The following is a 12,615-nucleotide window of genomic DNA, read 5'->3' as shown; positions in this document are numbered from 1 at the left end:
TATTAATGATTTGGCCCAAAATGATTGTTCCAAATTTGTAGTCATCCTTGCTTCACACATTTTATATATTTAGTTTTATGTTCCCCACCAGGCTAATCTCTGTGAAGGTGAGTATTTTATTTTCATTGTTCTATCCTAAGTGCTCAAAAGAAAGCCACTCACAGAGTAGGTGTCTGATAAATATTTGTTGAATTAGTGAAATAATCTTTTAAAACCCCATCTCTGGGCCTCATCAGACAAGAATTACCTAAGATTTTTATTAACTATGTTAGAATGAGGAAATTGAGCTATGCCAATACTGTAAGCTGCATTGAGAATGTGATGCCACCAATTTGCTTATGTGTAAAGCTATTATTAAAGCTATTATTAATTCAAATTTTAATGTTGAATTTCTAAGGAGAGACAAATATAGTATACACATGGTATAGACAAGGAACAAAATCTGTATGTCAAAGCTATCATTATACCAATTGAGTACCTTCCAAAGTCTTCACACCAGGCAGATATCATCTCTCAAATTATGCAGGTTACTAGCAAGAGCAACACTTATCTCTCACTGTAGTCACTGATTATTTTATTTCCCCTAATTCCAAAGCAGTCCCTCCCTCTATGCAAAAAGAGTTCATTTGGAGCCTTTCATTTCCTTGCTAGCCTTCTAGTTGGACACAGGGTGAGAGAGAGAGAAAGAGAATGCGAGTGAGTGTGTGTGTGTGTGTGTGTGTTTGTGTTTGGGAGTAGATGAGATCTACTGCCTTTAATATATAAATGCTTTATCCCTCCTGGCTGAACTAAACTCTGGGGGTACAGTCCCTTTCCTAAAGGAGCATGTAATTTGTGGGGTGAGATAGACAGATAAACCTGCAATTATAATACAATACAAAACATGGCATGAAGCTCTTACAGCTCTGCCACTGTGCTCTTGAAGCATTTTTAATGACAAGGATCCTTTACAGTTGAGGGAACTCTTTTATGAAAAACAAAGTTAACATTGGGGAGTAAAGAGCAGGGTGGCGGCAACAAGGTTTTAGGATCCTACTGTACTGAAGTAGGTGAAAGGGCTTTCCTAGGGCCAATGATTAAAACACCAAATAAGTTTCTGATTTTCCAGTTTCCAGGTTGAGGGTAATTCCCGCCTCTCCTGGCAAAGCTGTAGCTATGTTTTCCTCAAGTAACAGTGATAAACATTGCTTCTGTGTCAAGAAAGGTAAAGTCATGTGAAAATCTGCAGGCCCAGTTAGAGGAGGGTTTTTGTCACTACATTTATGAACAAACCACTTTTAAAGAAATGTGGCATTCTGTCGTTTGCTGTGAGTGGAGTCTTGTCCTTAAGGGACTGATAGAACCTGGGTGCATAGAGGCAGATGCTGGCTAACAGTTGAGCTGATGAGGGCTCAAGGGCTCACACTGGAAACCAGCATCCCACTTTTTTCGTTAACCTGTGTTGTTTCTTTTTTTTCAAGTATCTACTAAAGCCTTACCATCCTTAAATGTCAGTATGTTTGGTTCTGAGGTTTAATGGGGAAGCTGGACATTACTGCACACACAGTCATTAAACACAGATTCAGAGAACTGTGGCTGGAATCCAGGATTCCATAGTCACCATCTTGAGGTTGAGGAGAAGATGCAGAGGGGATCCTTCAAGTGGAAGCCTTCTTTAATTACTGTCAGATTTTTGGTTCTAAACTCCGGAGTGGAATCCCAAGCTTTTTGGTGACTTAGACATATGATGCAATGCCTTCTTTTGCCCACCAGGCCTCAGACCCAGACTAAAGGACTGGAGCCATCTAGTCGTCATCCTGGGGTGCCTTCCCCCAGACCTTTCCCTAATCTTAATCCTCAAAACCATTTTATCGTTGGAGACAAGTATGGAAAGACACAGCGAAGGAAAGGTGCATTCTCTCAGAGGGCCCTACAACTAAGCTGGCTTCAGAGTCCCACTCTGACCTCCTCTCTTCTTAAGGGGCAGGCAGCACCTTCTTCCTTCACCCGTTGCATGGAGAAATGTAATCCAAAAGGGGGCCGATCCAAAAAGAAAACGTGAACAGAGAACACATGAACTCGAGTGAATTTATCATATTACAAATGCCGTTCTCCAGCTCCAAGCCCCAGCACACTGCCTTAGCCCAGGAGGGAAACGAGGGGAGACCAGCAGTAATATGTCCTGCATCCCAGGACATATTACCTTTCCCCAGACTTGTGATTCTCAGCTGATCTGAACTTTTCTTAATAGCCCCTTTCAACCCACTGCACAAATAACAGCCCAGACCTACCTGCCTGCCCACAATTCTGATACAGCACTACTCTCAGAACGTGTGAGCAAGCTTACTGTTGTCTAATAGCTAAAGAACAGGATCTTTAGCGTGATATGCAAAGACCTCCCCAAGCTGTTCGTCTGTCTCATCCTCTCTTCTGCTCTAGGCTTTTGCCAAATTACTAGTAGACTGCTTTTTGTTTCTGACAATCTTCCAGCTTATTTGTCTTTGCGTTACTTATGAATTTTCTTGCCAGCTAGGAACTACTGTCCCCACTCCCTTTCCCAGCATCTCCTACTCCCTCCCAAAGGATGCTTTCAGGCCCAGCTCAGGTGCCTCCTTCGAATTTCCTTAGCACTTTTGTTATGGCACTTATATTCTGGAGGCCTTATATGTTGCTGTTTGTTTGGGGGAACACAAATTCCTCTGTGGCTTTGGAGCAGGGGCCACAGTTTAATCTTTATATACCCGAAGGTTTACCCAAGGCCTTGCCCCTAATAGGCAATGCAGCGAATATTTATCAAATTACCTGAGGTTTGGACTGTTTTGATCACTTAGGTCCCCAGCATTTCTAGAGCATGCCCACTAGAGCAACAGTGATCTAGGTTAGGCCTGGCCCTGGTCCTCTTTAGATACCAAAAGGTTATGCATCTGGGTGGGTGGTGGCATATTCTGGGAAGTCATCAGGGCAGTACCATCATATTTTAATTATAGCACTGGCAGCAGCACTACTTTTAGCAAACAGCAGTAACAAGCAATAACACTTGGGCGGGCCAGCCGCCGGAAATTGGCTCCCTCTCTGTTTCTCCTATCCTCTTCTCAATCCATCACCTGTATTTATTCCCGCTATAATTTAAACACCTGTCTAGATGGAATGCGTGCAATGTGTCCCTGCCCCACACATTCAGATATTTGCTCACCTGCCTTATTCGGAAGGCCGGCTCTAAGATAAACAGTGTTTTGGTCCTAAAAGAAAAAAAATTCACTGAGGTCACTGAGGAAATTGACATGGAGAAAGGAGCAAGAGTAGAGCCTGTGGGTGAGCTGCTCCGGGGCAGTGGGAGCATTGGAGGAAGCGAGGAGGACAGCAAGGGGTGGAACACCTGCTTGGGCGTTGGGTCGAGGTAGCATCCCGTCGCTGGACTTTCCCACAGGCGGTCCTTCACTCAGCTACCCAGCTACAGAAAGGCAGGGGTGGAAGAATACTTAACAAGCTGAGTGTTTTTAGGCTTACATGTTTTGGTTTATTTTTAATTACCACTGTTTCTCATGTCAGCATAACAAGTAACCTTGGACTTTATTTATTTATTTGTTTATTTCTTAATCCTCACCCAAAGATATGTTTAATTGATTTTGAGAGAGAGAGAGAGAGAGAGAGAGAGAGAGAACATCGATGTGAGAGAGAAACATCAATCGGTTGCCTCCCCATAGGCTCCCTGACCTGGAATCAAACCTGCAACCTAGGTATGTGCCCTGACCAAGAATTGAAACCTGCAGCTTTTTGGTGTATGGGATGACGCTCCAACCAGCTAAGCCAACTGACCAGACAGACTTGAAATATTTTGAAGTTTGTTCTAAATTATCTTACCCACTTTTGTATCTTTGGCATACTAAACAGTTACTCATATTAATGTTTGTGCATACAAGCAACGTTGAGAAATAGTAAAACCTTAACATCTCTCATAGAATTATTTTCTCCTTCCCCTTGATTGTTTTCTGTCTTGCTCTTTACCCCATCAGGGCATTTCCTTCGGCTTTTGGAAGATCCCCTGAGTTTTATGGAGGAGAACTATTAAGTGGTTCCTCTTTCCTGTTTTCTCCTTTCTTTTCTAGCATTCCCTCTTCCCCCAATAAGTACTTCTCAAACATTTAGATGCATGCGAATTATGCGTGGATCTTGTCAAATGCAGTTTTTTATTCACTGGGGCAGAGTCTGGACTGAGTCTGCATTTTTAGCGAGCTCTCAGGTAATGCAGATGTTGCTCGTCCACAGGTGAAATTTTAAATTCTAGGTTCAGTGGCCCCAGGCTTTGGGAGTAATAGTGGTTAAAACCTAATGAACAAAATAAACTGATGAACAAAATAGATCCATAGACATCGAAGCATGAATTGAACCCCAGCACAAGCCAACCTACCAGTCAGAGCGTCTGCCCCCTGGTGGTCTGCGCTTTTGTTATATAAGATGTCAAAATTGCCGGGACCGGTTTGGCTCAGTGGATAGAGCGTCGGCTTGGGGACTGAAGGGTCCCGGGTTCGATTCCGGTCAGCGGCATGTACCTTGGTTGCGGGCATATCCCCAGTGGGGGGTGTGCAAGAGGCAGCTGATCGATGACTCTCTCTCATCAATGTTTCTGGCTCTCTATCTCTCTCCCTTCCTCTCTGTATAAAATCAATAAAATATATTTAAAAAAATTTTTTTTAAATGTCAAAATTATTGGCTTCTTAGGACATCTTATAGAAAAACACTTTTTTAAAATATACTTCTCCTCATGTCACTGTTCCATAGTGTGTCATGCTCAACTGTGTCCCCTCTTTTCATCATACCCTGTGGATCTCATTCTGAAATGCTTCTCAAACTATCCTTTGTATTTCTCATAATGACTTAAAAGTTTTCTTTGGGGTACTAACAGTAATCACATGGCCAGTATAGGAAACTTGGAAAATATAGGTAAGTATAAGGAAGAAAATAAGTCACCATTCAGAAATAGATGTATTTACGAATTGGATTTTTATTTCTGGTCCTTTATGAGTGTATATCTGTGGATGTGTATGTTTAAGAACTTTGAATCTGCTCTCTATACAGTTTCATATTATTAAAAAAAATCAGCATGTTCCTATATTTTTGAATATTTTTCAAAAAAATTCTAATAGATACAGAATATTTCCTTATTTTGCTAGGGCAAAATATATGTAAAATACTGTTAGCCATTTAGATCTTCTCCTTTTACAATATTAAAATCAGTGTTTGTTTTCAAAATCTGTTCACAGTACATTACAGTATGAGAATACAGGCATCGAAGTTCCAAAGATCATGGTCACATCCCAGTTCTGCCATTTTTCTCTAGGCCTCAGTGCTATCCTAGGCCTCAGTTTCCTTCTTTGTAAAATGGAGATGATAATAGTACTTACAACAGAATTATGGCAATTGAAATGAGATGCATACAGAGCTGGTACATTAAAACAGTAACTGCTATTATAACATTCATTGTCATTGATCATATGTGGTTGTTTTGAGCATTGTTCTCAGAAGTTAGATTGTAGCATCAAAGTGTACAAACATTGTAATAATATTTTTAATAATATATTGCCATATTTATTTCTAGAAAGATTATACCAGTGTATAGTCACATAAATAGTATAGGTACCTGTATAATATCACTCCTTGCCATTATTAGATGTTGTGTTTTTTATTATTACTATAACACACAAAAGAGGTAATATAATTTGCAACTTTTGATTTCCAGGGGAAATGACTAGTTTTAAATGTTTAATTAGCTAATAAGTTTTCTTCTTCGTAAATTATTTATTGAAGTCAATGTCTATTTTGCTAGTGACTATGCATCTTTTTTTCTTTCTAAAGCAATGAATTCTTTGTATTTTATAATAATAAGTATTATTTATAACTAAACTTTATTGAGCATTTAGAACTTACAAATGAGGAAACAAGACCCAGAAAGGCTACGTAGTTTGCCTAATTTCTCAGAACCTGACCTGTCACAGGGTAAATACTTAATAAAGTCTTGCTGTTTCTATTATTTACCTTTATATTTTACAGCAACTAGGACAGTATAGTGCTTTGCACATGGTAGCAGCAAAATAAACACTTGTTAATTTTTTTTTTTTTTTAACTACAACCCTGAGCTTATATAATCAGGATTTTGGGGGTTCTTTTTTTCTCTTTTAAATCCTCACCCAAGCAGTGAGGATATTTTGTTCTATTGATTTTTTTTTTCTTCTCTTTACTTTATTTAATTGTTTGGTGTGACATTTGTCAACATGAACCTGTAGGTTTCATGTGTGGTTTTCTATGTTACAAGATCTGTATATTGCAACGTGTGCCCACCATCGAGTCATCCATTGATTTTTTTTCAAAAAAAATTTTTTTTAGAGAGAGTGGAAAGGAGGAGGGAGGAGAGAGAGAAACATAGATGTGACAGAGGCACATCAATTGGTTGCCTTCTACACTCGCCCCAACAGGGGGCAGGAGATTGGACCTGCAAACCAGCTAAGTGCCCTTGACCAGGGATGGAACCCATGACCCTCTGGTGCACAGGCCAACGTTCTAATCACTGAGTAATGCTTACATTGACACTAGCCACCCTCACTTCTGCTCTGGGATGTGTGCAGAAGCCAGCTTTGATGGGACCTTTGTCACAGCAGCTTCAGCTTCATTGAGTCAGCATCTCCTGCCTTTGACTCGATTCTTCCCATGTGTTTTTAATGAAATTTTTCTAAAACCCTGTAAAATCAGATTATTTCCCTCACTTCATTTCTAGGTATCAAACCTGAATTTGACAAGCGGTGTCATAAACAGAAGCAGTGCTTCAACTCCCCCCACCCTTCGGCCTGTCATCAGTCCTAGTGGCCCAACCTGGTCAATTCAGTCAGACCCCCAAGCTCCTGAGAGCCACCCCACTCCTCCTGGAAGCAGGTACGTGAGAACCACAGAGCTAACATTTGGGTGGCACGGGGATAGCCTGGGTTATGAGCAAGCCAGTTTCACCTGAGCTCCCTGGATAGACACTGGTAAAAGGGCCTTCCCCCACCTGTCCCAGTCCTACGGCACTTGAATATAGGGCCTCATTTCACTTGTTGGACAGTTTGTGAGCAAAGCAAATGAAAAGGAAATACCTGATACAGTTCCATAAATTCATTTCTGGTGAAAGAACAGGAATTTATATTGTGTTTAATCCCTGCCTATTGCGGACATTTTCATGTATTGCCTTTTTAAAAAAACTGTTGTTGAAAGTATCGTAAATGTCACTTTTTTTTTTTTTTTTTACCTCCATTGACCCATTCCACCTTGCCCTACTCCCTCCCCAGGTCTTCCCTGCACTATTGTTTGCCCATGGGCTATGCATATATAAGTTCTTTGTTTAATCTCTTCCTGTTATGCCCTCCCCCACAGCTTCTGAAATAAGTCAGTGTGTTGCATGTTTCAGTGTCTCTGAATCTGTTTTGCTCATCAATTTATTTTCTTCATTAGATTCCACATATAACTCAAATCATGTAATACTTTTGACATTCTCTCTTCCTCTCCTTCATTTCTAGGTATCAAATCTTTTTTATACCTTGTAAACCATTGTATTTCAGTGGCTTTGGACTCTTTTCTTCTGAAGGACATTGTTTTCATCTAGGTTCTATAATTAAATTCAAAACCTCCTCCTGGTCAATGTTTATTTGGGAAGTAGGAAGGAGATTTTCTTTATATAGTTGAGAGAAGTAGCGGAGGATAAAATCCAGATAGGTTCTGGCCATAAAGCAACTTCTGAATTAAAAAATAAATCACTGTCTTGAATTCTATCCTCAATCCATATTTTAAGTCCCCCAGTACATCATGCTTTAGTGGCTATTAAATAAGGGTCTGATTTCATCTGTCCATGAGTTATGATTTCAGAGAAGGAAGAGTTACAAACATCAATGATGAAAGGATCATTGATTGGCTGCCTCCTGCACACCCCCTACTAGGGATCGAGCCCGCAACCCAGGCATGTGCCCTCTCTGGGAATCGAACTGTGACCTGGTTCATAGGTCAGTGCTCAACCATTGAGCCAGCTGGGCCAGCCAGCCTTCTCTTTAATGCTGCCTTGCCACAAAGTTAGGAGGGGAGACCAAAAACTTGGGCATGGCAGAAATACCTAATTGTTGTTAAAGTATGTTGGTGTTAGCACTGCTTCTTAAGGAACTAATTTTGGAAACAGGTTCTGTCCAGGAAACAACATAAGTATAAACACATTACATCATGTTCTGGTCCAGTGTATTTTATACTAGTAATCACAATGGTCAGAGTGAAAAGAATCTTCTCAAATGAGAATTACAGAGAGTTAAAGACTGAACAGCAGGACTTCAAGCGGGGCATCCTCCCACACAGTTCTCTTCCCAGGAGGAGTCTGTCATTTGGTGATTTACAATGGTAAACAATTCTGAAAACGTAGGTTGTAAAAAAGAAATTCTGTTTATACCATAGGGCTTTATTTTCCATATAAAATATTTCCAAATATTCCATTTCCATTTTACAGTCAGAGCCTTATTTCTATGGAAAACATTTCCACTGCAATCTCAGATATATTATCTATAGGATAAGGCTGCAGCCGTTTTCCATAAACAAAACGTCAGAACTACACATTTTGGAAAGATACAATTTGAGTATTAGTTACAGATGGAATGAGAAAAAACTTTTTTTTTTAATTTTTAATATATTATATTGATTTTTTTACAGAGAGGAAGAGAGAGGGGTACAGAGTTAGAAACATCGATGAGAGAGAATCATCGATCAGCTGCCTCGTGCACAGCCCCAACTGGGGATGTGCCCACAACCAAGGTACATGCCCTTGACCAGAATCGAACCTGGGACCTTTCAATCCGCAGGCTGATGCTCTATCCACTGAGCCAAACCAGTTTTGGCAGAATTTTTAAAATAAGAAGGAGAGCCTTCTCTTGGTGTAGCACCTGTTAATGCGGAGACTGAACGAAGAAGGGCTCTGTCAGGGTCGGAGGCAGGATTTAGAGGCCAGCGCTGTGTATGGCCTTTGCCCAGCCTGACTGCTCCTGGGCTGTGGCAGAATGTCACATTGTACGATCAGCAAAAGCCACTGGCGCCAGAAAGCAACCCTCACAAAGTCCCCTTCCTTGTTGGGTTAGTTGTACCTACAGCAGTCCTCTCTTCACCTGGTCTTCAAGCTTACGAGCCAGTTTTTAGCTCCCACTCCCGTCCAGGGTAGCCCAGGAGATCTTCCTCTGCTCCCAGAGGGTTGCCAGGACAGCCTGGAGACTAGGTTGGGAGTTCTGGCTCCAGGGAATTCCCAGAGGTACCTACCCTAAAACAGCCCTAAGAGGATGCTCAGAGATCCTTCCAGACCTGGCTGTGAAGTGGGCTACAGCAGGCATTCTTCCTACCATGCCCCGATTTCTAATTTTGCTTGGTAAGTCACTGTTTTGTAATTATTTAGCCTCCTGTTGTTCCTCCCTTGATAGTAAGAGTGACCAAGTTTCATGAATTTGGAATTAGTAGCTTAGAGATGTGAGTTCTATTACTGGTTTTAACACTTAAGTAACCCTATACTATTCGCTTAATGTTTTCTTTAGGTAAACATACTTACATATAAACTGGCCTGTTTCGGGAGCTTTTAGATTGCCCTTAAAGCACTTTGATCTCCCTAGAAGTGGGTGCTAAGAAAGTAAGAGGCACTCTTACTTGTTCTTCTACAATAGCAACAGCGGATTCCAGCGCTGATAAACTCTGATAATTCACTGAACTGGGGGCTGTCCTGCAAACAGTAACCCTATGTAAAGAGAATCCATTGCTGGCTGTACTTTTCATCAGGATTCAGTGACTTGGTAGCCACAGGAATGAAAACTGGTGACTCACGAGAACTCTGCAAATAGTGTTATTTTTCATTTCCCTGTGGTGTTGCTATTGTTCTCAATTTTATGGATCACACAAGTTTTCACCAGACAACCTTGTTCTTCCCCCGCTTTCTGAAACCATCCCAAACGTAGCCTCAGGGCTGTCGTCTCCCATTGGGTCAGCGTGAGCTCAGCCCAGCTCCTCAAATCCCTCGGTTCCTTTGGTCTGTCTGGAGTCCCTGTTCAAGCTTTGTTGTGGGGAGGAAGGCAGAGAGCCCATGACTTGCCCAGACAGTCTGAGGCCTGGCCATGTAGCTTGCAGTTCCCTAGACACTCCGGAGTTGGACTTGGCCAGCCATTCCTCTGTTGTTACTTTTCAGAGGTAATAAGTGAGATTAATTGCAGGCCACTTTCCAGAAGAGAAAGTAGTCAGGGCCAAATCCAGTCACATGTTTAGAAGCCTGAGGTGTGCCTCCGAGCAGGGCCAATTTAGAATTATACAATAGAGCCTCCGGGATGCAGGTACTAGTGGTCGTGACCCCTTTTTTCTTAAAGGGACCCCTTTGGTTTCTGAGTGCTAATACCTGGGTATTTAATAAGCTTTTATTTAGCCAATGAGATGGGTAGGATTTTTCAGCTGCCTTTTAAGTGTCCATTTTCCGGGCACGTGGGGAGCTATTGGGAACTGAAAGTCGATATGCAGCGGTGTCTTCTCATTTCCAGCCTCATAGGGAGGAGCACTTCTAGGTGAGGAGCACTCGGTGGTTGCACAGTGCATCTTTCTCTGTGAGACCGAGAAGGGTTACTGTCAAGTCTTGGCTGCTGCTTGGAATGGTTTGGGAAGGATGGGGCCTCAGACGGCTTGGCAGGAACCTGAGGCCCTGTTTTTTTTCCAGCCCAGCCCTTCCTTGTAGATCGAGCTGTCAGGGAATCCCACGAATGTCTGGCTTCTGCCCCTTTGTATGTTTTTCCAGCATTTGTCATTGGATTATTTTTATCCACCTCTGGCTTTCAAACACGCAACCTGAGGATTTGTCTGTTCCTCGATATTAAAGGTGGGGGAGGTCGAAAGCTCACTCATGAGTTTGTTCCTCCTTGCGGTGACAGGGCAAGACGTGTGGGCATGTGCTGCTTGGCCTGGCCAGCCCCTCTCCAGGGAGCAGGTGTGCATCGGCACTTTACGTTCCGTCCTTGGGAAAGGGGACGATGAAGCACCAAAGCTTGAAAACTTGGGCCATAATTATTCAGAACAAAGTCACTGTCCTCTGCCCCCTTCCTCCTCAGTAATAAATTATAAAGAACCTAGTACCTGTTTTACATAATTTTCAAGGAGAAGTTTTTCAAAGTTCTGATTCTAGTTTAGCTAATACTTTTCTCCCTCCCCTTAGATTATTTCTTATAAATGCTGCTGGAGATTCACATTTCCTACTTCCCATCTTTTCATTTTCAATCAGTCCTAAAAAATAATTGAGTTTATTTTCTTTAAAAAATATATTCTCTTCATTTTCTATATGTCAGGCATTACGTTAGATGCCGGGAAGTAGTGATAAATAAAACACGGTAGTTCCAGATCTCTCAGTTTACTATCCAGGATTTATCTCCCATGTTTTCTGCAGAATGCTGGTGCTGGGTGAGGTCCAAAAGATAAGACTTGGCCCTAGCTGGTTTGGCTCAGTGGATAGAGTATTGGCCCTTGGACTGAAGGAAGGATCCTGGACTCGATTCCAATCCAGGCATGTACCTCAGTTGCAGGCTTGATCTCTGGTCAGGGCACATCCCGGTTGAGGCGAGTGAGGGAAGTAACCCAATTGAGGTGTCTCTGTTATGTCAATGTTTCTTTCTGTTTCTCCTCCTCCCTTCCACTCTCTCTAAAATCACTGGAAAAATGTCTTCAGGTAAGGATTAACAAAAATAAAAAATAAAAGAGAAGACATGATGTTCGATCACTAGTGGGGAAAAGGAGCCACATACATGTGGAACAATTAGCAGTGTTGGGAGACATGTCAAAGATTTCAATTTTATGGCACAGACAGAAGAAAGAGTACCTAGAAGAATATATAAGGATTCAATCCTGTCACATGCTACAATGGATGAACCTCAAGGACAGTATATTAAGTGAAATAAGCCAGTGACAAATACTATATGATTCCACTCACATGAATTATGTAAAGTAATCAAAGTCATAGCAACAGAAAGTAAAAAGGTGGTTGCCAAGGGCTAGGGGAAGAGAGGAGAAGAAATTCATGTTTAATGGCTACTGAGTTTGAATCTTGCAACATGAAAATTTTCTAGAGATCTGTTGCACATCAGTGGAACTATACTTAACACTACTCAACTGTACATAATAAATGTACAGTTGGTTAGGAATAAATAAGAATAAAATGGTTCAGATGGTAAATTTAAAGTTTTTCTTTTTTTTACCACAATTAAAAAAAAAAAAAGAAGAGGGAGGAATAATGTATGGTTTCAAGAAAGAGCAACAAAAATTATTCAGTGACCAAAATGGTAAGGTTTTGCTTCCACCTCTGCCTCAATTGAAGGGAATTATTCAGAAATAGTCCCTTATAGAAAAGGAGGCCATCAATCCCCTTAGGAAGATGGCATGGCGTAGTGAAAAGAGAAGGGACTTTAGGGTCAGACAGATCTGGGTTTGCCTTGTATGTGACCTTGGGCAAGTTACTTAGCTTCTTTGAGCCATCTGCTTAAAATACAAATAATAATGTCTATGGCATTGAGTAGTTACAAGACGAGTTGTGTTTGTGAAGGTAGCCAGTATAGTGCATGGTTTCAGTACAGG

At 41.4% G+C, this 12,615-nt stretch overlaps 1 protein-coding gene across 3 annotated transcripts in view; it reads left to right on the top strand.

Moving 5' to 3' along the window:
• The window catches only part of TTLL5 (tubulin tyrosine ligase like 5), a 239,727-nt gene that overhangs the window by 111,199 nt on the left and 115,913 nt on the right, over positions 1 to 12,615 (top strand). For all 3 annotated transcript variants that reach the window (XM_036430782.2, XM_036430771.2, XM_036430764.2), the window contains exon 29: positions 6,749 to 6,903. In XM_036430782.2, the coding sequence (XP_036286675.1) occupies positions 6,749 to 6,903 (155 nt within the window). The remainder of the gene's footprint in view (positions 1 to 6,748; positions 6,904 to 12,615) is intronic.

The sequence above is a fragment of the Pipistrellus kuhlii genome, unplaced genomic scaffold (genome assembly GCF_014108245.1).
Source record: "Pipistrellus kuhlii isolate mPipKuh1 unplaced genomic scaffold, mPipKuh1.p scaffold_m20_p_1, whole genome shotgun sequence".
NCBI lineage: Eukaryota > Metazoa > Chordata > Mammalia > Chiroptera > Vespertilionidae > Pipistrellus > Pipistrellus kuhlii.
This window is presented reverse-complemented; position numbering and strand designations above follow the sequence as displayed.